Raw genomic sequence first — 27,327 nt, 5'->3', positions numbered from 1 at the left:
AGCATTAATTTGCAGACTAAGATTTCTGTAGCTATAGTATATACATTGAGAGAATGACAAGGCTCATTACATTGTTGTGAGACTATATTCTGTAACGTAGACCTGAATCAAAAGACAGACTTTAAATATACCAAGTAAGTTTAGCAAATGGGATAAATTGCACTGCTGATTTAATTAGTGGGATTCTGTGAAGTGGAAATCAACAAGGTATTGGTCCTGTGCTATGTCTTTACAATTAAAGGTATTCCAGAATTGTTCATTCTGATTTAAAAGTCAGGTGGATTTTGAAAACCATTAAATACATTCAGCAGCGTAGCCTTGATTTTAATTTTGAAATATACATGTATTTTAAATATTATTTGTCCATGACTTTTTATAAATATACCTTAAAAAAGGGGGGAATTTTAAACTCATGCCCTTCTGAGAAAGGCTGTTATGGTTGCCAGGCAGCTGAAAGATAGTGCTCTGCTCTCAAGGAGGTCATAGTTGCTCTTTTTATTGGTGAAGACTGAAAGTCAGAGGTGTCAGCCTGCTTGGAAGTGTAAATGCAAAACCCAAGTATCTGGCTGTGCTCCAAAGTGGTACCAAACTCCATGTTCACTGAATGCATCATGGTATTTTATTTTATGGTTAGCAGACCAGGTATGGATACAGGAGCGTCAGAGCATACTGCTCTAAAGCATAAGTGAGTGTCTTGGTGAGAGGCACAAATCCTCCCTAGCTCCTGATAGCTGTCTTGCTTATAATGTGCTTCAGAAAACAAGTAGCACAAGGAGGGTATTTTCTTTTTGCCAATCCTTTCAAAGTGGAACAGATCTGCAGAGCAGAGCACAGATGGCAGCAGAATAGTGGCTTAAATGCAAAGCATCAATTGAGGCAAGTGGTACTTATCCATCTCTGAGTAGTAGATTTGAATCTTCTTTTCTTGATGAATTTTGGTTTGGAGACACACTTCAATACTACAACAAATATTGGAAAGTGAAAATTATAGTGGAGAAAATTAAGATTGTAAAAGTCTAGAAGGAAAGGAATAAAACCAAGCATCTTATCTATACACACATCTATTTTAACGTGCAGTAATTTCTTACTAACAGGTTCTTAGTTCAGATATTTTCATTAATCAAGAGCAAAGTGGGAGCTTTGGAGAAACTGACACAACAAAATTCCTAGAACTCTTTAAAATTTTGTCATTTAAAAATGATGCAGCCTTAAATTAATTGTGGCAATATTTAGACATTAAAAATATATAAAAAAAGACTGACTAGATACATGATGGATTAAAATAATACTGGATTGCAGTTCAATGGCAATATTCGGTGACAATATTTGATATATTGAAAAAGGCATTCAAACACATCTTAAGCATTGTATTCTACTGACGATTTTAAAATGTGAAGGGTCACAGTTCTTAATGTAAGTAGTTCTCCATCTTTGGAAATTGTAATCCAAGCCTGCATTTTAAGCATGGGGCTCCTCCTTGCGTTGAACTTAAAACCAAGAATCCTGTTATTCTTTGTAATATTGGGCTTTTTGGTTAGTTCTTTTTTTCCTAATTCACATATTTTGCTAGTTTCAGTTGAAGTTACAAGAAAAGAAAACAAGAAGCAGGCTGAAGCTGGCAGGTTCTCAAGTCCCTCTCCTGTCAGTGCAGATAGGCCCTTGGCTCTTCGTCAGGTGCTAGCAGGGAGATGACAGGGAGCACACACTCACACAAGCAGGAGTGGCTGAGGTGGGAGGACACCACTGGAGATCATCTCATCAATCTCCCCTGTGCAGGGTCACTTAGAGCAGGTTGCCCAGGCTGTTTCCAGTTGGGTTTTGAGTCTCTGAAAGGATGGAGACTCCATGAACTCCCTGGTCAACCTGTTCCAGTGTTTGATTACCCTTACAGTAAAGATGTTTCTTCATATGTTTAAGTGGAATTTCCTTTTCTCAGTTTGTGTCCATTGTCTCTTGTCCTGTTACTGGGCACCAGCAAGAAGAGTCTTTACTCACCCTCCCAAGTTACCCACCCAAATTACTTAGGCTGTCCCCCACCAAAATTCTTTGTGGACAACCTCCTCGCAGCTGGAGTTTATGTTGGGTGCTCAGAACTGCTGCATGAAACAATCTGCTATCTGTCTGTTTGTATGCAGGGGGCCCGTGGTGACCTGTTTCACTGTTGGATAATTGATTTAAGTGTCTGAAGACAGTATAAACACCCACTGCAAAGTCAGGACCCCCTACTATCACAGATGGGGAAAATGAGACTAGTCACATTGACACAATTTTAGAAGCATTACTCTGGTAAGCAAGGTGCTTTGAGACTTCATATGCTGTGGGTGAGTCCATATGCCCTGGGTGAGACACTCCTTCATTTCTGGTCTCTCTGTTTCTGTTAATAACAGTCTATGCTTTGCTTAATGGGATTGGCCTTCGATCTCTGAAAACCTCAACGTAGCTTAATCTGTAGAGTCATGACACACTCCTTCACTGTAATTTAGGGTTAGAAAGGCATAGAAGTGGCATATTTCCCATGCAAAGGGTCATTTTAGGACACTGCTGCAACAGAAGATTCTGGGTTTGGGACCAATCAGGTCTGATGGTGTTTCATCTGGAACACACCCGGATATCTCAGCTCAGAAGTACCTCAAGACTCAGTATACTGTCAGTGTCATTTTCTGCTGGTCTGAAAACCACAACAGCACCTGGTGACAGGAGATGCCAGAATGTTGTGTTTGCTTTTCTCCAGTTCTGCTTGAAGGTGTGATTTGCAATGTTGCAAAGACATTTCTACCCTGCAAGGGAAAGCAGGGTTGGCTCTTACTGCTGTGAGTAGCCTTTTCCAAAAGTGTGGATTTCCAGGCCTGCATGCTTTGACCTGGGAAGGGAGAGTGGGAGGAGAAAAGAAGTCGTGCAGAACACATGTTCCGCAGCATCAGCAGCAGATGAGGAGTATTTGATTTTAGCTTCACAGAGGCAAAGTCAGAATTAAGCTGCCAGCATGTCGCACACTGGTTGAATGAAAAGTGTTGGATTGAGGCACTTACCAGACCCAAGTTGTACTGCAATCTGAACATGATTCTAGATATTAAATATAATTTTATGATGGTGACTTAATAATTATACGTATTGGCACTCATGCCTTATGTGTTTCATGTGCTGTCATTTAGACCAGACCCAGAGTTGCTTAAGTCAGCTGAGAGGTTCTCATGGATTCCAGATGGTTTTAGATGACAGGCTCCATGGTTCATTAATGCATTCTGAGGTTAGGAACGTTACAAAAGAGTTCAAGTATTTTATTTTAATTTTAGTTTATTTATTTTAGTCTTTTCCACATTTTTAATCTACATAATTGACATTATGCAATCAATCAGAATGAAATCTTCTGGAAGTGAGGTTCCACAGGCCATCGTACCAGATGGCACAGTGCCTGGTTTTCCATGGTAATAATAATAGAGAAAAGGGAACGCTTCTTTTCAGATTCCTTTCACCTCCAGCCTCAAATTTTGCAATGGCCTCTGTCCTCTTAAAACTGTGCTCTGAATATCTCCCTAATGCTTTGAGCAGGAATTCAGAACAGAAAAATCTAACAAGTTGCTTCACCATCCAATGCTTTAATAAATATATTACATCTGGGTCTCTTTCTCCCATGGGTTTCTTTCTATATGTTATTCCCCTACTGAGTGGGGAAAAAAGATGCATTGTGTCAAAAATTATCTGGTACTTCTTCAGTGCTAAGAGCTGAAACAGCACCAGCATTAATACTGTCCTAAATACCTTGTCTACTTAATGCATGATCTAGAAGCCCTCATTCCATTCATGCTGCCTTAGAACAATCTGTTATTCGATAATAGCTACAGCTTATTGTACAGTCAGCCAAGGGCAGCCACTGTGCACCAAATGTGTAAAAGGAAGATTGATAGCAGGGCTATTGTTTGGCACTGTGTGGGAGACTGATAGAGCAACCAGCTTTGAAACAAAGTTGGGTAGTTCTGATTAAAGCATTGTCTGTGCTGTGCGGGTGGTGGGAACAGGCTGATCAGCTCAGTCCTGACTGTGCTGCTCACACTCAGTGGGTTTCCAGGGTCCCTTTCCATGCCACGTGCACTCACTTTCCCCACTGGAGGAGGCTCAGCTCACATGATCTGTAGGAGAGTTGTGGAATACTGTAAAGTGCAAGGGAACAATACTTTTCCTGACTTGGTCTAATGCTCATCTCTTTTGCCTATAAAAAATGTTAAGGTAACATATTTTGTATATCTCTTCTATACAGATCTGTGCCAAAATCCACTGAATCCATTTAGAGGGACTTTCAGCTCATGCTTTCTGAAAGGGCCCAGAGCGGGAACACGTATGCCTAACTGCTGACCTACTGGTCAAACAGTTCTCCTATGCCATGCACTTCTCTTCAGGGTCTGTAATGTTATTCCATCTGCCCCTGTCTTTGGGTGACTGGAAGTCCCAAAGCTAATTTCAGTTTTCTTTTATGAAGAAGAAAGGAAAAAGAGGAACAGTTCTTCCTGAAGAACTCTGGAGAAAGAGCTCCTGCACTAGATTTGAAAAAGATCAGCACCACTGTTTCACTGACATCTGATGGCATTTCACAATCGCGACTGAGAACTCTCCACAAGAGAGTAAGCATAACTGTGGTGCTCATCCAGATGATCAAGGAGCATCATAAGCTATGTCTGTTCATCACAGATTACATTTAATTTCTGAGTCTGGATGGCAGCACAGGTTATTCAACATCGTCTTTTGGTTGCTAATCCTCAAAGAATATGTTTCTTTTCCAGTGTTATTGTCATGGAAACCGGCTAAACTGCAGGTCCAGATTACATCTTTGCTGTTTACTCACTTTCATTTTGATCTGCAGACCTTTTTCAGGTGTCAGGTAGAGACAAAGGGCAAATCAATATTGCTCCTTGAAACATATAGTCACTCCCTGTGCTCTCTAGCCTCCAATATATAAGTGTAGCCACTTGAGTTTTGTGTCTCCTAGGGCAAGAGACTTCAAACCTGAAGATCTGCTACCTGCAGCCTTATTTTCTATGATGACATTGCTTAGCCAAGCTTGAGAGGGCAACACAGCAGATTGCTTCCTCATCTAGTTTTCAAGGCTTTGCAAGTGGTAACACGATGCAGAGAGAACAATTAACATCTGGAGCACAAATGTAGGAAATATTTCACAGATGCACTAAAACTGTTGAAAACAGGAGTCATGGAAGATTGCTATTAAAATGTATGGTCTGCATGTAAAAAATGATCACTGGAACAGGTTGCCCAGGGGGGTTGTGGAGTCTCCTACACTGGAGATATTCAAGGCCCGCCTGGACAAGTTCCTGTGTGATGTACTGTAGGTTACCCTGCTCTTGCAGGGGGGTTGGACTAGATGATCTTTTTAGGTCCCTTCCAACCCTTGGGATTCTGTGATTCTGTGTGATTCTGTGAAATGATGGCCCCCTAACCATAGGTTCTATATTGTGGGGATTCTCAAATTTTGGGGATTTGAGTGCTATCTTGAGTGTGTGAGATCTCCAAATTTATTTTGTTTAGACATTCAGCTGGGTGAATGTGCCCTCTCTTGTAACAGTCTGGATTCTTTGAGGTGGAATGTAAGGGCATTTAGAGACCTCTTTAGAGACCTGTTGCAAGCTCTTGTTTTAATCAGATGATGAGTTCTTTCTGGCGGAATGGTCTTTATACCTTGGGAGATTCTGTAGCCTTGAAAGTGGATGAGAAATTAGTTATGTATGTTTTCTTTCAAGTGTTTGGAAAACCTGGATATGTATGTATAAGTAGCCCCTATGTAGCTATAAGATTAGGAACCTGCATTTACATAGCAAGTCCTAATATATGCTACTGACTTTGGTGATATTTACAAGAGTAATTTTCACACAGGTAGCATTTTTAAAGGAGTACCTATAATGCATTGGTCACTGATGCCTTTGCCTTGCATCAGGCATTCAGATCCTTATGTCCACTTTCCACTATTCTTGAGCTACAGTCAAGTTACAAGTTAAAAATCTGTTCTTTATTACTGTGTTGTTCTGTCTCTGACCCTTTCTGGAGAGTCCTTTCTGTATCGCTGTAAAGTCTTTCATGCCAATACACATCACTGTGGATCATAAGAAACTGAGGGGAATAAGTGCCCCTACACTGCATCGGAAAGCACCTTCGAATTACAATCCCTCATAACTTTTGTATGTACAGGGTGTTGGGATTGATTCTCTTTCACTCAGACACAACAGAGTGCAGCACATGCCCTTGTCTGTCTCTCCGGAGAGTGAGTTAACACTGGTAATAGAATGGGTGAGTTTACTAAGTACAGGAGGTAGCATAATTATATGGCTTTAAGATATCTTTTTCTACCATAATTCAATAACTTGCTAGTTTATATGAGTGATGCATTGCCAGAGGTTGCTATTGTTGCAGAAAGGCTTGTGTAAATCGAGTATGACTGGTTACATGGCTGGTTTTGGCTGAACCTGATAATATTGTGTTCTCTGTATCCTCAAAATTTGTATTCAGAAGAAATAAGGGGTGTTTTTAATTCTGAGGACTATTAGCATGTCTGCATGACTTGCTGGCTTTAGTGTAGGAGTGTTTTCCTTTGCTTTGGCCTCTGAAAGTGAGAGCAATGCATAATCTAGTGTTCATACTACTGGAAAAGGTGCTTGGGAGCCAAACTTGTGTTCCTGATTCTGACACAGACTCTGGCAGTTTTCTTGTGTAGGAGATGTGGCTTCCCAGGGAAGTTAAATTGAGAGCCAAGGAATGAATGGACACTTTTAGAAACGTTGGCCTCAATATGTCAGTTTGTGTGTTTCTAAACTAAGGGATTTATAAGTATTTTACAGGACTCCAGAAAGGCTCTGTGAATGTTTACAAAGTGTTTCAGAAACGGTAGCATGGCAAATTGCACTGCAATGCAAGGAACATCTTCAGAATACACCTAAGGAGCATTCATGTATTTGGTGACAGTGCCATAAGACAGCAATCTATTATTGAAAGATTGTCATAGACCTGGTTTCCCCAGATGTATCATTCCCATCTTCTGCAGAAATTTTACTTGGAGGAAAAGAAGAAAAATTTGTTTGTCCCAGATGCACCCAGAATGTGTCAATCTTGTGTCAGTGTGCCATTTGTTGGCATGTGCACTATGTGATGTTCGTGCCCAGAGCACTGTTTTATAGGATGGCTTACTGTGTAAAGGGCTAGACTCTTCAGTGAAGTTCATGGTAATTACACCTTATCATAAAAACATGATTATAATAAATTGTGCCTGCAGATTTTACAGAATATTGTGAATATGTCAACCGTAGTTACATAGTTAGAAATCTTTCTGAAAAAGGAAAAAAAAAAGTTGCATTAACCAATATTTGAAAGGAAACACAGTTGCTTCCTTTTTTTTTTTTTTTTTTACCAATAAGTTGTAATTTTAAAGTTACTTGCCCTGTCAAAGTTTGACATACAAACCTTGTTTAACATACTGTGGCTGTCCCTTGCACTTGGAGGTTGAACGTACTACATAGAGCATGTAACTAATAAGATGGGGTTTTGTTCATCCTTTCAGTTAATTCTGTGTGTTCTTTTTTCCCCTCCCCTTTGTGCTGCACGGCTGATTACCACCCTAGGACCTTGCAATGGGACACAGACCCCTCAGTGCTGCAGCTCCAGTCTGACTCTGAACTTGGGTATATGTCAGCTCTTTTTGTTACTCATTTATTATTTCTTTGCAATAATTATGTTGAAAATGCTTCTCGGTTGAGCTGGTTTTATGTGATTTTCATTTGCTTTGTTGGCTCAAAAAGACCATAATTTAAGTTTCCTTTTTTTTTAGTTTAATCAATAAGAAGCTTCAGCAAAGCCATCTTTGTGGGAAAAAAACCCAACTATTTAAAGAAGCTCATGAAAAGATAAGCTGCTCTTTCTGTTGCCTGAAACACAATACAAATAACTATTTCATTACAGATGAAATGTTATTATGGTGGCACTTACGTGCATGTACAGTTACATTGGTCTCGTTTGTACCTGTTGATTCAGACTTTTCTCTCTGAATCATTTGCAAGCTACTCTTTCCCCTCCTTCCTGTCTTCCATAGTTATGCTGTTCCCACATCTAGTAGCAATTTCCCCTTTTTCCTTAGGAGCTGTGTATGTACTTATAATTGGGCAAAAAAATATGATCATATTCCAACAGTAATTGCCATCTTAAGTGAGTTCAGCCTAATCAAGCATCTTTTAAAATTGTACTAGAGATAAATTAATATTTTCTAGTTTGGGATGGAACTCTTCTACCCCAAACATCTGAAAAAAATAGTTAAACAATTTATAAATGCCTACCTATGGAGATATTTAGGATAAACTGTTCCCCTAAAAGGGATAGGTGGAAGTCCGTCACATTCTTCAGAACCTGAGTCATGGGCAAAACCAAATCTCTATGTTGAAGATGTTACCTATGAGCTTGCCTGCCTGAGTCTGCAGGCAAGGTTTTTATGCTTTTACTGGCTCATGTGAAATTCATTCACCATTCTATAAGAAAAACAACAATTTCCCTTTAACTACTAATTGAGAGTGCTCCCAGATGCAGCTAGGGATGTTAGGGTTATTCACCATGAAAGATCAGAGGGAGTGGAAAGTATCCAGAGAGCTTTCTAAACAGGGTTTCTTCATGACCAGAACTTTTAGAAATGTTTATAATTTTCACCTGAGTGTGCCTGCAAATAGGTATAACTTCTAGAACTTTACCTGGACCACACAAAAAAGGTAGAGTTTTTTGAGCTGTTTTAATATACAGAAACTTTTTAGAAATCTCAGCTGCCCTTTCCCAGTAGTTTGAATTAAAAGATGAGCACTCCCAGGAGCAAGGCAAGTTCCTTTATTTGATTTGCAGCAAGATAACCCGCTGTTTAGCCACAAGATTTCAATAATTTATGAGCAGTCAGTGTAAAGACAGCAAAGCAGTGTGCCGAAGAGTAAATCCACAGGTATACTCTGTAATAGAAGTCCTACTCCTTTTGAAAGAAAACTGTCTTCAAAAGCAAGGCAGAATTAGAGAAAGGACCAGACTTTCCTCTAATGTCATGAGACTAGATTAAAAAAAAGATACCAACGCAAAAGAAATCCTTCAGTCAGCAATTAAATTACGTGTGTAGCAAAGCAATTCTAGCTGATATGTCTTTCTTCTGGCACCTACAGACAAAGGAATCAATTTTAATGCGTTGACTTTAGTTGCAGTTCTACTAACATCCCATAGGCAGTTTTGAAACAAATCCTTCAAAGCTTACATGCTCTCCAAGATGAATATTCAGCAAACTGTAAATTACAAGAATTATGAGCACCTCAGGTGAAAAATGGGGATGGGAAAGCCATAGACAGTTTAGTGCTGCCCTAAAAAGAACTAGAGACTGGAATGTTACAGTCCATATTTGGTAGAGTCTGGATAGGATGCTCCAGTCATACCTAAGTGTTTGGGACCAAGGGCTAGGCCAACTTTTAGTTACACAAGAACTGTTACAGGTTCCTTAACAGGGGCAAAAAAGAGCTAAGAGACCACATTCCTTCGGATGAAGAAAGTTCTCCCTGTCTTCATTAGTAATTACCAGGATATGGGTGACACCAGGCATTTGTACAGGCACCAGCAATTCCTGAATTAGAAACGGTTTAGGTGAAAAATTCCACACGTATTTTCAGCACAGTGCTCTAGGATATATCTCACTTCTTGGTTAGCAGTCTACAAAGAGGTTAACCCAACTAGCAGTTAAATCCAGCTGTCTATTAGGATTGATGTTCCACATCCTCAGGCAGTTGAGGAGATATGGAGTGACCTCATGTGAAACTGTTGCTAGAATTAGGTGAGGCTCTAATTAGGCCCAGATTAAACACATAATTAATTAGAGATTATATTTAACCAAGACCACTGTCACGTAGCTCTTTCAATGCAGGAGGCTTAAAAATCTCAGTAAGCAGAACCAGTAGCAGGGGACTGGTTACATAGGAAAGTCTAACCGAACAAGTGGGCCACAGAGATTGCACATCTGGTGCTGAAGGAGGGAAAAGTATGAGATTTTGCTGGGGTGAGATATTTATCAAAGATTGAATTTACATAAACTCTCAGTTAAAGCAGCTACAGAAATGTAGTGCTACTAAGAATTCTGTTGGGTGAAGTATAATACAAACTGTAGAAGTTTTTCTGTCCCAGGTAAGGGTGTAGAGGTTTTTTTTCTGTAGAATTTTCAGGCAGTAATAGCTTTTCTTCATTTTGGCAAAGTCACAGATGGTTAGAAGAGTCTTAGAAGACTCAGAGCTGTAACAACTATTTCTATGTGTTACAGTTGACTTATACTGATTACCTGCTGAATCTAATTCAATTCATTTTAATAACTCAGACAGTAAGTTAGATTATAACAATGTATATAATTGTATAACAATGTATGTTACAATTATAACAATGCAACTGATGTAGCATTAATACTGCTGAAGAGTTCAGTAGGTGTCACCCAAGGATAACAATTTTCTTTTGAGACACCCATTTCCTTTACAGACATCCATCTTAATCTTAATTGAATACCTAAACCATTGTAAATTAATTAGATCAAAACCCCTCTGACCTCTGTTCTTCTGACAATCTGTAAAATGCAGCAGATATGAATAATGTGTGTGTGTTTTCTACTTTTCCAAACTGCTTTCTGTATGACATGGCAGTTTAGAAACACTGTATCCATGAATTTGTTCCCCATAAATGCAGAGGCATGCTTCCATTGTTGATGTAGGCAACTGGACTTATTTAGTTGATTTGTTTATTGTGTGCCTAAGATGTACACATAATAATGGGGATGTACCCATAATAAGATACTCTCTTCTCTGCTGAAAGTTGGCATTTTTTCCAGTAAAACACTTGAAAGTAATAATTTGTTTATTCTTTCCTCCCTACAGTCAAATAATAGTCAGGAAATAAATTGACTTTTTCCCCACACTGTTGAGTGAACTGTGTATGACTAAAAGTGTTCATGACTGTGTTCAGCTGTCTTTCTTCTTTTTCCCTTAGCCAATCACAGTTAGTTGGCTTTACTGATTTATTTCGTATGGATTATTTAAAGTAAGGGAAGGAGTAGAAAAAGAAGGCTATACTTGCCCTGTTCCAGTTGTGTCTTGGAGCTTCCCTCCATTCTTTGCATTAGGGTTCTACTAATCATAAACCTATACCAGTTCCACTACTAATAACTCCTGTATAATGGAGAATCTCCTTTTTTTTAAATGGAAATTACCTACCTTGCCAATTAAAGGCTCTATTATTGCTCTCAGGTGAACATCTGAGAGTCCTAATCCAGACTGGTTTACGCTCACTGTGCCCTTTCTGCTATTGTATAGCTCAGACTGATGACTAACTCTTTTTAGCAGGCAAAACATTGTAGTAATGATGGTACAAAGCAGATTTTTGTTGTTACAAGGGGCACAAGCAGGTCATTTCTCTCTCCCATTTACAGTGCCTCTCAGCAGCATGATCAGATGAGTTCAGTAACTCTGTTACGGCAAGTGGTTCCCGGGTTAATTTTATTCACTGCAGTTGGGTACTTCTCATGCATAGTGTATTGTGTTTCATCTTAGCAAACATTCAAGTAGTTTTTTTAATCCAGTTCATAAGAGTGAACACTCTTGTTCCTGCTGCTGGTTTACATTTAACGTGACTAACCTTTTGATGTCATGTATTCCATCTTAGACGCAGACTGCACAAACTAGGGGTGTCAAAGATTACCCAGGTTGATTTCTTACCTCGGGAGGTGGTATCATACTCCAAGGAGACACAGACACCTCTTGCCACACATCAATCTGAAGGTAAGATTTATTACTAATTTTTTTCAAAATAATTTTTTGTAGAAAATAACTATTCAAGTAAGAGTTAAAGAATGTAAGAAAAATAATAGTAAACTATAATATAGCTACTTATCACATATTTTCTGCAAGACGGGTATTGTTTATGTGATTAATGGCTGTTCTGGTGAGAATAATTATAATAATGACTTTAAATTCAGGTGGAACCAAACTACTTCTGCCTTACAAAGGGTTGTGCTTAGATAAGAGTTTAATGAGAACATATTTTCAAATAAATCATTATGAATATAATTAAAACAGTGTTTTATTCCAATTTTCTTACTTTCTCAAGGAAGTTATTTTCTGTGCTTCGTAAATAGGCAGTGATGGAAAGTGTAATTGTGTCTCACTCCAGTAGGTGAGTCCTAGAACTTACATTTTAGATCTATGTGCTGAAAAAGGAGGCTTAGATACTTCGATGCGGATGGTCTTGCTTTCTGTCTGCTGACAGATATATTATCTGTACTCATGGAGCTGTTTATTAGTTGCTTGGCTTTCCTGTTGACAGATAAATACGTGGAGTAGTTAGTAGAGGAGTGCTGTTCTATCTCTTCCTTAGACTACACACTTGCCAGTGTTGTACTGCAAAACACTGATTGCAGGTCAGTTGAAACCATTTAAACTTAATGTAAAGCTGTTCATTAGCCTGATGTAATTTACACACTATTACAAAACAAGTAGCGGAAGTAAAACTGAAGACAGTCTTGACAGCAATTTTTGCTGTTACCAACAAAAGGAAAGTTTACCAGTTAGGTGCTTTCATGCAGCAGATATTGTAGAACTTCACCAGGCTCCATACAGAAGAGAATCAAGTAGGTTGAAAAAGGTGTGCAAGTAAATCTTTCTAAATATAAGTTGCTGTCAGGGAGGATACAGTGATAAACATAGGCTACTTTTTTTTCTGCAACTGAGTTACCAGGTCTGCCTTCAAGAAACCACAAATGAAAACTGCTGAGCTAGATACTCAGATTCTACTGTCCCAGACCACAAGTTTACCCTAGTCATCTGTTGTCTCATATAGCACCTTCAAGCATAGGCAACTAGGTTGCTTGGATGCTGCTTCTTGAGCAGCATGTCCTGGCAGCTTTGCCTTATTAGAGGGAGATGCTGCCTTAAAAGCCTTCCTAGTTCAATCCATTTCATCTCTGCTCATCTCTCCGAGGGCTGCTGAAGCCTCAAAAAGATGGGAGATTTCCCCTGAGGCATTGATTTCCTGAGTAAAGACCCATAGGTGCTCAACCCTGGGGCATTATCATGGAGTCATCAGGGGAAGCCCGTCCTCCCTGACACCGGGCCTTTACCCAAGTACAAAAGCCTATGGATATGGGGAGTTGAAGACATGGCTTTGTGTTTACCTCTTTCAGGCCCTGGACTGCAGCACGCATTAGCTGACATGTCTATGTGAATAGGCCAACCTCTCCAACAGTATCACCTGATAACTTCCCTCAGATGTGTGGGGGAGAGAAAATTTAACTTATATTTCCTTTCCAATCTGTTGCTAGGGAATAACATTAACTTGGACATGAATATGGCCCTGCATTGGTAAAGGAGAGTCAGAAAAGCTTGGTTAATCCATCAAAATAGTATTTAATTGAAACTCTACGGGATAAATAAACTCGGTGATTTTTGTCTCCCAGGTCTGATGGAAATGAATTGTCAGGTTTCCAATCTCCTATGCCTCTTTATGAATCCTGAGCCCTTCATACTGTCACTCTGAACATGAACAGCAAGCAGAGGGGAATTCCTCAGTAGAACAGGTTTGAAGAGAAGTCCCTATGCTGTTCCTATGCATTCACGTGATAAAATATAGCCATTATCTTTTCAAAATTAATTGTTCAGCCATTACTATGGGTATGTGACCGGTTACTCAGATGCTGAAACGTTGCAGTTTGAGAAAAGAAAAAAAAGAAACCCCTTATTTCCTCGAATGAGTCTGAGCTTTCAAAATTCAATCTTTGCTGCCCGCCTTGGACGCTGGAAATGTCAAAATACAAAAGTTTAGGATGAGATTGTCACATGCTTGCTTCTGGTTTGGAAGACAACTAATAAAGGGATACAGCACTGGTTGGAAAGGTCTTTCCTGTACAATTAGGCCCCTGAAAGAGGACATGGAGTCCCTTCAAAGTTCTGCAACCTTTTTGAAATGTCACTATCAGGTTTTCTGCACATTGGTTCTCTAGAAAGAAAGATACTCTGAGATGTCTTAGACCTACTGCTGTTCTGGAGCTCAGTGGATGTAGGCCTTTGTGGAAATGGCTATTCCGCACCAAAACTCATAAAACCAGTAAAGGAAAGTTTCACTGTGGCAAGTGCAATGTGGTGCCAGAGAGCTAGATGCTATGATCACTGAAGTCTCAGCTTGTCAGCTGCTAATTTTAGAAGAAATAATGTGGCATTATTCTTCACTGTATAAAACCAGATTAACTCCTTTTTTTTTTTCAGAACAGGTAATTCACTTTAGTTCAGAGGAATAATGGCATGCCATTTCCCCAACCCCCTCTATTATTTAGGGAGATGTGTATATGCATCATTCAACCCTTTGATCACAAGTACCTAATTCTTTTGCTTTATTTATGTCACAGTAAGCTTCAGCCTTTTCTTCCTTTTAGGATTACTTCAAAAACACCCAGATCTCAGCTCTGGAGCCTGAGGGAAAAAAAAGAAAACCAAAAGCTCATTACTTTTCCCCTCCTCCTTCTACAATTGAATTTGAATTTAGGTATTCATAGGCATTGAGAGACGTTTCACTTGTGCTGCTTTTTCCATTCTGGAGTTGATTAAGATCTAGACTATGCCAAGTGTTTTCTGAGGGGCCTCTGGGACACATTCCTTCACTGTGCAGACTCTCACATTGCCCCCTGTAGCCTTCGATTATCAGACCCTCCAAAGCACTGCAGAATGGCCCTTTGCTGAATGACACCTAGCAGAAAGCAGCAACAGAAAAGCCATGGCCTGACCTCTGCCCAGGATGAATCCTTCACTGCCATAGAGCAGTGGAAGGAAATCTGTATGTCTGCCTGCAACCTACCTTTTCAGATAGGAAAACAGCCTGCACATTCAAGCTCTGTTGGGTGCCTGCCTCAGCTCCAGCTTACTGTTCTCCTGCTCACTAATGGGCCAGGACGTAAAATCTCAGTGAGGAAAACATCACACTGCTCCTGCACTGGGAAGGGGGATAATCCTCTTCTGTCTCCCCCCAAAACACAGGGGGCAGTAAAAAGATGAAGGTCTGTGAGCTCTCTGGCTTTGCTGGCCAGTGTCAGGAATGTTGTTATTCTTCTTTCATGAAGTACAAACTACTTCATTGACAAAATGAGATGGTTTCACTTTTCTGTCATGCCAGACTGTCACTGTGAATAGGTTGTTCTGAAATGCATTTCTGAAAATGTCGATCTCATATACAGGGGGAAAGAGATTTGACTTTCTAGAACAAGGGAGATCCTATGTACTTCACCTGTTTATCATCTTCAACAGATGGTTGTTCATATGGGGGAAACAAATGTGTTAGCATACTCACCCCCTCAGCAGGATAACCTCATCCTACCTCACAACTGTTTGCCCAGTTCTGGCAGAGAATGCAATTCAGGACCATGCTCCATCTGTTTCTCTGCTGTACTCAAACACTGAGGATATTTGGGATATTAGGGAAAGAGGGAAAAATAAGATTTTTACTCTGATTGGAAGTTGACAGGAATGGAGTATCAAAACAGAGGTGCAACTTGAAAACAGAGGTGAAATGCCGAAACAGAGGTGAAACTCGAGAGGCTGGGTTGGGTTCATCATTTCTCTGACACTGTAATTCTCTGAACTGAGGTTCCTCAAAGCTAACCTTTTTTAAAGCACTGATGGAGGAGAGGGGAATTCCACTCACAGTCATGAAACTAAAGCACATGAGTTTAGGAATCTCTGTGTGATACCAACTGCAAGTGACTACTGTAGGGTGAGCCAACACTTTCTCTAGGTGCCACTGACTGCATTGAGTAGTTCTTCACTGACTAGCTTGACGGCAGAGCGCTTCATGTAGGCATATTAATGTAGGTTTCTCATTATTGAGTAATCTGTGTATGACTGAAAGTGTCATACACTGGCTCTGTGTGAGGGCTCTGTCCTACTCTGAGTTTTGATAATCAGATGAGGAGTTTCCTGTGACTAGGACTGACAAGCCCCATGAAAACAAGTGAAGCTCCTGGAAGTTCCATGATAAAATGCAAAGATAAAGTTATTTTTATGTTTCACTATTAGGGGCTGAGATTTCCAAGTTTAATCATTGTGGAGCTGTGGCTCTGTTTATCCTGTAAGATAATGTGCAACAAACCTTTAGCATGGCAAATTCTGCACCAAGCCTGTTGTGCCTTCCCATGTCTGACTGTAGCGCAGCCCTAGCTTTCTGAGTGCATGCGGTACTTTAGAAAATCCAGTCTCAGAATTAAGCAAAATCATACTTGAGCTTTCCCATGCCCAATCTGTCTAGAGCTCATGGATCAGAAGCTGGGGGTTAAGTTAAAGAGCTTACTTTGGCTTTTCTGTTCTGGAGAATCTTATTGCTCACCACCTCCAGTTTGAAGAGAACAAGACAAGCCTTGAACCCTTCATTTGATGAGAAATGCAGATGCACATTTGTGCATCACAATGCACGCAACATATGTATCAGGATACATGAAAATGTGTGTGATAGAAAGGTATTGGACATAACGTGGGGCAGGGGGGAAGCAGAGACCTTTTCCTGTAAACAAATGGTAGTGTTGGAAAGCAGAGCAGAACTGGGATAGAAATCACTACTAAACAGAGGAGACAACCTAAAGATGAACCACCGTTAAAGCAGAAATTCTGTTTTTAAACAGACATAGCCTTAGTACTAATGGACACTTATTTTGTGAGAAATGTGTTCTGTTCGTCTATTCTAGGCAGTACCCTGCATCTGTGTTTTTAGTTTCTATAAAAATCTAGTTTCCCTTTTCTTCTCTAATCTCAGTCCATCAGAGTCATACTGTGGATCTCAATAGCTGGCATAAACATCCTAATTCAAGACTGCTTTGTTTGATTAAATCAACAAAGCTTATTTTGTGCTGTTGTACCAGACCGTACAAGATTGGATGAGACTAGAACGAAGCTGGGCAAAGATTTGAGGCATTGCACTGGAAAACAGTCTTTCAATAATTCCATTTTATGCCTGTCACAAATGCATCCCTTTTCTAAATAACAGGATTTCAAAGGTGGAGTATTTATTTATTTCATTTAAATCTGTCATAAAAATCCTTCACAGGCATTCAGGCTGCGCTCTCTGGTGGTGAAACGATGAACCGACCCGTCGTTCTTAAGGGGTCATGGAGGAGAGGGAGGGAAGAAGGGAGGCTGGTGTTACCTGCGAAAAACACTCACCTCATTTTTTTGTCTGAGGCAAGAATTGTATGACTGGAAAGCTGTATTAATGTAAGTGCTGATGAAAGAAGTTGGAGAAGAGCCCAAGATTTTATATAAAAAGTTGGGAACAAAGAAAGCTATTATCTAGAAATATGTATATATTAAAAAATAACTAAATAAAGCCTTAAAAATTCAGTTATAGGTATTGTAACAAAAATAGAGTAATACACTAGTGAAATCAACTGCAGTCTTTTGCTCTTGCCAGTCCCTCCCTGAAGTACAATTAGTAAAGCACAGTTTACTGCAATACATATTCTCCAGGACAGCCACATCTGGCAGGTACTAGTTGTAGTGGGTCTGTGTTCCACTCCTAGCAAGCTACAGACATTAGGTGTATGCCACTAAAGGCTTTCATCACCAACTAGCTCATGATAATTTTATGTAGTACAGAATCACGATAAGGGCTTGGCTTTGGAAAATGTTTTTCTGGTTTTTTTTTTTTTTTTGTTGTGAAGAATAATATATTTGACACTGACAAAGTTTCTTGTGGGAGGAAGAATGAAGAGGCTGTACTCTGTGGTCATGCAGTTTGGTGGCTGAGGGCAAGAGGAGAAATCAGATGTCTCATCCCCTGAAATATGTAGCACATATGGGCTAAAATAGGATTTCTGTTGGTCAGTCCCACTCCATTTCTAAAAGGTGGCCTGTTACATCCATAATCTATTGGTATATTTATCAGTGATCATTGCTGCAGTATTTGCTCCCATTTCTTGTCTCTCCTACCAGGTCCTCTCTAAAGACTTCTGGAGAAGGGTTTTTCCTATACTCAAGATGTTTTTCAGATAGTTTTCATCAGAGAACCCTCTCAGTGTTAAACTGTTGTGAACAGGCAGATCTGAGAATTTATTAAGCATCAATAGTTCTCTGGGAGTTATCTACTAAGAACTGATTTAACAGAGAGAAGATTGGCTCTGGTCACACACAGTAGGAGGTCTGAGGAAGGAAAACTCCTTAGGGATCTTAGACTTTGTCCCTGATATTTCATTACACATGGACAAAGTAATCTGACTCTTTGCAGCTCTTCCGCAATCTTAACAAAATCCCAGGAAGGTCTTCTGAAAACCAGTCCAACATGCATGGGAGCTTCCTGCTCCAGAGGGGCCCAGGCCTTCTGCAGACCCTAGTTCTCTTGCACATGGTACCTCTACATTAAATGCAAGCCCAAGAAACACATCTAATAATCCTTTACAAGGGTGAAAGGAGAACAACAGACTTGTCACAATTGTGCTTGCACCTTCTCTAAACCGTTCAGGCTCCAGAAAATGAGGAACAAATCCGAAAGCTTAACTGCCTTCTTAGTGAACAGGGAACCAGTTTTTAGGCTGTGGCTGCCTCAGAGAGGGTTGTTGTGCAGCTGTAATTCTGTGCCTGGGAGGAATACTGCTTCAAGGCTCCACAGACATCATGGAGAAGGACCATGCTCTACTGCACTGATGATCTTTGCTCTGCTTTTAACAAGTGGATCCCATCCTCCACCCAAGAGGTGGGAGGCTGTTCAATCCTAGAATAAACAAAAACAGTTGTAGTCAGTCCCCTTGTGAAGAACTCAACCTGCTCCTTTAGTTCCAGTGGGAAATATGTAATTGAATGATCACGGTACATCTGGCGTCGATTGGTGGAAAACAAGAACTCTGATATTAGCAGCCTTGACCTCAAACTCATTTAACTAGCCACAAGTCATTTCACAGTGCCTTTGACCCATCCTTGTGTCCTGACATCTGAAACTAGCAGCGATCCATGAATCCAGAAAGAAGCACTGTAATACCCGTATGCAAATTGAATCCTTTGTTTCATGGAGATGAAAACCATACTAGCCATGTTTTACACATGAGCAACTGCCATAGTGAGCTGATTTGTTATGTGTTCCCCTCAAGTAACCAAATAGTTCTGAACTAATTTGCAAATATATGACTGTCAGTATGTTACAACTGAGCTTTAACATAAGAACAGAAGGAAACTATCCCACTAATGAATGATGATTTCTGCAGTCAACAGTCAGTGAAAAGACAGTGGCCAATTTTTCTCTATTTTTATAGTTTATAGTTCTCACTTTACTGTATGTATGATCTCAGTGATATTTAAATATACTTTAAAGTAACAAAGTGTTTTACATGTTACAGTGCTCAGATTAGAAGTCATAGATATGAAAAATATAAAAAGGGGGAAAGTTGGGTTAACAGTGCTTCCAAAAGAACAATGAAGACACAGGTTTGTTTTTTCTTCAGAAACAAAGCGTGCTTTCTCCTACCATCCCTATAATTCCTCCTTTAGGCTAATGGATGATGCCTATTTAATAAATACAAGAAAACTAATACTATTGTGTGGTTAACCATTGGCAGACTCTGGCTTTGTAACATGGACCAATCTCCACTGGAATTAAAGCCAAGATTAACAAAAATGTGTATTGCAGAAGTAACAGTTATTAATCCTCGACACTCTAATTAGCACTTAATCTTTCTAATCCTGTAAGTAGGTACAAAATCAGGGCTGAAATAGACACAGGCTATAATGTGGAAAGCCCTTCATTAGCAGTGTTAAAAAGATGTACAGAAAAGAAACCACTGTTGTGTTACTTCACACTTCTCAATTTGTTTCTTGGCACTTGTGACTCAAAGGAAGGGAAACGATTCACATGCCAAAATTCCCTCCTCTGTTTTAACCCATGCTCCTAATGTACTGAGTCAAAAATTATGCAGCTGAAAATTCTCCTGTTCAACACCTCTACCCCCAGTTCTATAGCTGAGCCACAGTTTAAGAAGCTGACCAATTGTGCCCCTCTATAGCCTCCTTTAATTGGTTCATTTCCATAGGAGGGGCCACCTGCCTTGGCTAGAGTGTGAGCTGCTTGCCCTCAGACTAACTGGAGAGGGAGCCAACAGGCTGTGCTGGGTAGAATGAGGAGGGTTTGCCACACCCCACGTTGTTACCCTCCATAAAGATGAATGGGGATGCACCCCAAACTGGGTCTTTGTTCACCAGGTGGATCTTCACAGCCTGGCCCAAGGACCTGGTTGGAGCCTTCCAAAGGCAACCCTGGTTCCCACTTCTCCCTCCCAAGAGCCACTTCCAAGGCTGTGTAGCACCACGCTGTAGGTATTGCAATGATGAATCAGAGATCTCATATGAAGTAGTTGAGAATCCTTCCTTTAAAATCAGCAGTAGCTGGATCCTTTCCAGGGAATCCTTTTGCTTGCTCACACATGAAGAATTACTATGAAAACTGCAGAAAGGATCTGGATGAAGAAATTTGTAATGAAATGGATATGTCAGTGAAGTGTCTCAGTGTGAATTCCTACTGGCCACTATTAGTACAAGATGGAATTCTCTTTTGCTGCAATACAATAGCCTGTCTCCACAAATAATGCACTTTTCAACCAGACCCTGGCTGCCACTCCCTATCTCTTTTATTTTAAATAAACTTAGCATAAATTCACTCTGAGCCACAATTGATTGTATGTTGTAGCCATAAACCTCCAAAACAGTGCACACTCTTCCTGCAAGTTAATGTCCTACTTAAAGCCCACAGGAAGGGGCAATATAATAATTATTTTTCTAAAATGTGTCGCACTCAAGCCATGAAGCTTCACACTTACTGCACACAATACTCCAGGTGAGGTCTCACAAGAGCAGAGTAGAGGGGCAGGATCACCTCCTTCGACCTGCTGGTCACGCTCCTTTTGATGCAGCCCAGGATACGGTTGGCTTTCTGGGCTGCGAGCACACACTGAAGCTGGCTCATGTTCATTTTCTCATCAACCAGCACCCCCAAGTCCTCTGCAGGGCTGCTCTGAATCTCTTCTTTGCCCAGTCTGTAGCTGTGCCTGGGATTGCTCCGACCCAGGTGTAGGACCCTGCACTTGTCGTGGTTGAACTTCATAAGGTTGGCATCAGCCCACCTCACAGGCATGTCAAGGTCCCTCTGGATGGCATCCCTTCCCTCCAGCATATCAACCGGACCACACAGCTTGGTGTCATCGGCAAACTTGCTGAGGGCGCACTCAATCCCACTGTCCATGTCAGCAATGAAGATTTTAAACAAGACCGGTCCCAGCACCGATCCCTGAGGAACACCACACGTTACCGGTCTCCAGCCGGACATCGAGCCATTGACCACAACTCTTTGTGTGCGGCCGTCCAGCCAGTTCTTTATTCACCGAGTGGTCCATCCACCAAATTGATATCTCTCCAATTTAGAGAGAAGGATGTCGTGTGGGACAGTGTCAAACGCTTTGCACAAGTCCAGGTAGATGACGTCAACTGCTTTACCCTTATCCATCAATTCTGTAGCCCCATCATAGAAGGCCACCAGATTGGTCAGGCAGGATTTCCCCCTAGTGAAGCCATGCTGGCTGTCACCAAGCACCTTGTTCTTCTTCATGTGCCTTAGCATGTTGTCCAGGAGAATGTGCTCCAAGATAGCCTCACTGGTCTCAGTAGTAGCTGCAGTGTTTTGAGGACTCTCAGATCTCACTACTTGATTTAGAGCCGAACTTTTCCTGAAGGTCTGGCCCCAACTGTGGAGATGGAGAATTTTTGTAATTTTAGCCCTTAATCATAGTTGGTTTGTATTTTGTTTTGTCATCTCCACCAGACGTTCAGGTCTTACTCTCCTAGGCACCAGTTTCTCAGAAGCAACATGCTTATCTGCTGTGAAATGGAAAGCACTGAAGATTTTGCCTGTGACTGCGTGAAGACCTCTCCATGCACTGGTGCTTCCTCACACATAATGTGCAGGTTGAAAACACAGCTCAGGCCAACCTTTCAGAATGGAGTCTCAAAATTGCCTTGACCTGTTGTCTTCATATATGGAATTTGGGGGACATATACATTGTGGTGGATTGGTGCTGGTTGCCCAGCCAGCAGCTCTCTCACTCCCCTTTCCTGATCAGGATGGAGGAGAAAATAAGATGATAAAGCTCATGGATTGAAATAAGGACAGGGGATCACTTACCAGTTACCATCATAGGCAAAACAGATTTGGCTTAGAGGAAATTAATTTTGGAGGAGATCCATTGCTGAGGATGCTGAGAAGTGGTAGACACTTGCCTAGGCCAGAGGTAGGAGCTCGGCTCTTGTCAGTCCATCTGCACAGGCTATGTGTTTCTGGTGGTGATCCCAGAGAATGATCCATAATACCTATGCCAAATAGTATGGATTGGGCCATCTCACCTCCAATGTTAAAATCTCAGAATCTCTTGGAACAGTCAGTTGTACCCATATTGCTTTTTGTCAGGTTTATAGTGTACTGTGGTAACTATCCCATCATGTTATGTGATGACACAGCACAAACTTCTATGCGTTTCACAGACTTCTTACCTGTGAGTGTGAGATGTGCTGGAATTCACTTAGAGGGATGCTGAGACCAAGAAAGCTGAACCCAACACAGCCTTATGAGGCAGGATATGGACACTAGCCCAGACTGTTCTTCAGTCTGTGACCAAGTTTCCAGGCGAGTGGAACTACTCGATTTGGTCCATATGTGAACTGGGCATGATACAACATGCCTACGGTTTAGACTGATGAGGAATAAGGATCGCTTCTTGTCTGCATTTTACTTTTTGCTAGATTGGGTAATACGGAAGGCTTGAATTCAGGGCTGTGGATTTCCAAACAGGAGTGGATTTCCTAGGCACTGAAATGTTTGGACACATTTTAAGGATGTGAGAGTTGTTGTTTAGGTTAAGGTACAATAGATTTACATTAGTCTCAGTAGTGCAGTCATGGAAAGGTGTGCAGTGAGCAAAGTGAGGCACCCATTTTCATGAAGGCCTTGGATAGGATTAAGGTTGAGTGTGCAGGCATGAGTGCACTAACTGTATGCTCGGGAGATATCTGTTCTGCAATTCCTAGGTTATAACATTATGGAGGCAGAGAGTGAACAAGATATAAATCTGGTCTCCCTTTTCTCTTTTTGTCTCTCTAGTTTATGGACTGAACTGTGTTAAAAAAGTTGTTCATATATTTATATAGTTATTTAAGTGTTTACCTATAGGTATAGCTATAGATACAATGTTCAGATGATGTATTATCTATATTATATCTATAGGTGTGCAGAAACTTGTAGGTATATATATGAAGCTGAGCACTACAAGACTTCACCGCCTAGCAAGTGATAGCCTCAGGGACAGAGCAATGGAGTGAACCTCAGCAGTCTTATCTTTGTTACAACCTGTATGTGTAAGAGCAAATCACAGAGTTACAGTCACCACAGAGACATAGATGTATCTCTTCATTCACCCACAGGGGAGACCACTAGCAGTTTAAACATGAACTGAGTGAACTCACAGCAGCCAAACCTACTAGGATATTTTAGTTGTCATAGAGGTACCTGATCTGGCAACATGACTCAAACTAGTACCCAAGCTGACTAGTTACATCTTTATTGAGATACTTCAGTATTCAGTGTAATCACATGCAACAACTCTACCTTGAGGGGCCTAGCCTGTTTGTGTAGACTTTCTATGGTCAAAAGAGCAAGACAGACCTTTCCAGAAGGCAATTTAGCCTACCTATTATATTTATCATAACACTGAATTCTCTTCTATTTGTGCTTTTCTCCATTGCCTACAGGACTTGGCCATTACATTTAAATTCTAAGCTTCATTTTTAGATGGTTGAGGTTAGATAAATTAATTCCCACTGTTTTGTGATGGGAATGTGGGCAGATGTGTTCTGCAGTGTTTTTCTGTCAACCCATGAAACAGTTCTGGGACTATTCTTACTGCTATTTCTTTTCTTCAGCTCCTTCATCTCTCAGCTAGTTTCCTTTGAAGTTGCTTGTTGTGCCTGTGTGAAAGCAAAGTGAAAAAGCAGTCATCCTATTTTCCTCTTAAACATATGTAATCGAGCACAGCACTTCTACAGGTGATATTTAAAGTCAATGAGACAGATTAAAACCAGAAAAATTACTTTGCTCTTTTCTTTCTTCCATTAAATAGTGTTTTTATACTAGTCAGAATACTTGGTTTTGTAGACTCAATACACTTTATGTGCTAACATTGATTTTGATCCACCAAATTAATTTTTGTATTGTATAGTTGTTCAAATGCATGTTTCCGGCACCTTTTGCTCAAGACATATGCCTTACAGTAAAAGTAGAACTACAGCCCATTGAATTCTTACCCCAAAAAGCACTGAGCATCAAGTGGATACAGATCTAAATCTAAAATTTATAGCACCCTGACTAAGAAATTGACAAAATCATAAGTCTGCTGAGGTGGAGGATGGGGATTATTCACTCTTGTCTGCTCTTTCTTCACTTTCAACCATATCACGCAGGTTGTGGGACTGTTCATTTGACCTGTTATATTTCTTGTGTTAGAGCCTCTTGAAGAATTATGAAAAATGAATACTTAACCCTTTTGTATTAGCTATGCAGTGAGTGTGTTTTCAGATCTAATTACTGAATTAGTTAGTACTAGTTTACAATTATCCTGGATCAGGAATGGTTAGTAAAAGTAACTTTTCTGTTTCACATTTCACGGGCTTGAGATAATTTAGTAACAAAGGTTCATGTTGCAATCAGGGAAAGGACTCCCGCTGACTAAAGTGGGACCTGGACCAGGACCAAAATTAAGTGCTTGCCATGAGTCTAAATAGCTGACATTGTCACTGATTCATCATGTGAAGCTCTTCAGTACATTGCAGAATCATTTTATTTGGATTTGATTAAACATAAAAGTATTTTGCAAGGCTTTCCAGCTCTGAAAAACAAAGTCATTTACATAAGAGCTAAGCAACCACATAGCTATCCTCTTTTACCCTGTTAGTAGGTTTAATCCTGCAAACATTTATGCATGTGCTCATGATTAGTCCCCTGGCATATTTGATTGTCTGAGATCAGGCATGTATGTATTTGCAGGAGGACGTCTAGTGCTGTAACATTCATTTGTTGTATCCTGCTTTGCTGGTAGACTGCAAGCTCTGAAGGACAGTGTAATTGTATATTGTACTTATTAGTCCAGGATATAGAAGATATATTGCAAAGAAATGCTCATAATGAAAAATGGTTTTGTATATATCATAGAATCATAGAATAGTTTGAGTGGGAAGGTATCTCTGAAGGACGTCCAGTCCAACCCCCTGCAGTGAGCAGGGCCATTTTCCATTAGGTAGGGTTGCTCAGAGCCCTCTACAACCTGACCTTGAATGTTTCCAAGGACAGGGCATCCACAACTTCTCTGGACAACCTGCTTCAGTGTTTCACCACCCTCACTGTAAACAATTTCTTCCTCATGTCCAGCCTGAACCTCTCCCAGTTTAAAACCATTACTACTTCTCCTGTTGCAGCAGGCCCTACTAAACATATATATGTACACCATATATATGCATGTTTTAAGGGGAAAATACGCTTCTCTCCTGTATTCCAGGTTGATTCACTTTGTCAACTGCTAAAAATGTGCCTTTTATTATTAACACCTTTTATCAATCCAATGAACAATAGAACCAGCAACTCTGCTCCAAGACCAGCCACATCTTGCAATGATTTATAAATGCCCCATATTAAAAATAATGCAGTTACTCAGACTTTTTCAGAATGTCCCAGGGTAAGCAAATGCTTTTGTATTATTATTAGTTTTGACAAACCTGATTGTATGCTGGCCGTTGTTAAAGGGTTCTATCTGCCTCCAAACACAGTGAGAGACAAAGAATTTTTAATGAATTTAATTAAAACTTTATGTGGTTTATGGTGTTCACCTCCAGCTGGAGTGCCATTCTTCTCTGGTGAATGAAGTTTCCTCTAACGCATAATGATGTGTTTTATATGAGGGATGTTTGAACCCCCTTCCTAGTAGCCCTGAGGTAGTTTCCATGGTATGACACAGTGGTGAAGTATTTAAAAGCAGGTCTCTTAAACTTAAGTAAGTGAATAATGTATATGGTTAAATGTGCATGCATGCATGCATAGATATGAATCCTAAAGCAAGTCTGGGAATCTTTTTTTTTTTTCCCAGAAAGAGTCCTGGTGGGCTGTGATGCTGAGCATTTGTCTGTACAAACAGCACATTGATGTGAAAGGGTCTTGTTATCTGACTGCTTATACTGGGAGTAGGAAGTTGAATATCTGGTCTTCTTTGGTTAGCACAGTGAAAACTGACATCTGTACCAGGCATAATGTCCTGATATTGATGGGCACTCCTAGTTCTGCTGTAATAAAAAGGAACAATATCATGGAGATAGTCCTGTTAGCAAATGCTTCAGTGCATTGTATGAGACACACTGAGACACTTCAACAAGCTGGGTCATTCCTATGTCTGGTCAGAGCTAGTTCAATTCCAGTCTTCTGAATCTCTTGTGCTGGTGTGGCTTTCATGCAAGGTCTCTAAAAAGGGCAATCTCGTCCTTTCCTGCAAGCTCTGTTCAGTCAGTATTTCTTCTATGGAGAAACAAGGTCACGCTCAAAGAGGTAAGCTCTTGACTGGTTTTAAGCACTTGCTTTTCAAACTCTTGAGTCTGGGTGTGGCCAAGCTGGAATACAGAGCTGGCTTTTTGCGGTTATTTGGATGCTGAGATGTCAGTTGTGCAAGAATCTTGAGCATGTTCCTCAGGGAAGGAATGAATGAAGCAAGATGTCTTGGACCAAAGGAAAGGACTTAGGAAGAACTCTCATCTCTACAGGGAGTAGTGTGATCTCTGAAGAAGTCTCAGTAGTGGAATCTACAAACTTGCAGTGGTTTTGCAGGGACCGGAAAAACTTAAATGAATGTTGAAAGGCATCTTCATAAACAATTCCTCCTGTTCTAGTGGTTGTGAGGAACTGGATAGGAAACTGGTTACAAAATCACCATGTACCAGCATCACCCTTTTATATCACCAACCGACTCGTTGAAGTGGGGAGAACCCTTTAATGGCCTCATTGGAAGGTGACTATAAGGAGAAGCTTTCCAGGAGGTGAACCTTCACTGTATCAGCGGGAAACCAATAATCAGTCGTTATCTGGAGATGAGACCTTTTCCCTGGGGGGAGGAATTTCAGTTTTTGAATCCACCTCTGATTTTTAACACATTTTTCTAAGCATTAGCCAATAGTAATAACTAAAGTAAATTGCTGTACG

At 40.5% G+C, this 27,327-nt stretch overlaps 1 protein-coding gene across 9 annotated transcripts in view; it reads left to right on the top strand.

The window, feature by feature from the left end:
• Positions 1-27,327, top strand: part of DYNC1I1 (dynein cytoplasmic 1 intermediate chain 1) — a 242,979-nt gene that overhangs the window by 81,777 nt on the left and 133,875 nt on the right. For 6 of the 9 annotated variants that reach the window (XM_065666334.1, XM_065666335.1, XM_065666339.1 and 3 more), the window contains 2 exons: positions 7,617-7,676; positions 11,701-11,816. In XM_065666334.1, coding sequence (XP_065522406.1) covers positions 7,617-7,676; positions 11,701-11,816 — 176 coding nt within the window. The remainder of the gene's footprint in view (positions 1-7,616; positions 7,677-11,700; positions 11,817-27,327) is intronic. The other 3 variants (XM_065666342.1, XM_065666341.1, XM_065666338.1) reach the window with 1 other exon arrangement.

Source organism: Lathamus discolor, chromosome 2 (assembly GCF_037157495.1).
Source record: "Lathamus discolor isolate bLatDis1 chromosome 2, bLatDis1.hap1, whole genome shotgun sequence".
Classification (NCBI taxonomy): Eukaryota; Metazoa; Chordata; class Aves; order Psittaciformes; family Psittacidae; genus Lathamus; species Lathamus discolor.
This window is presented reverse-complemented; position numbering and strand designations above follow the sequence as displayed.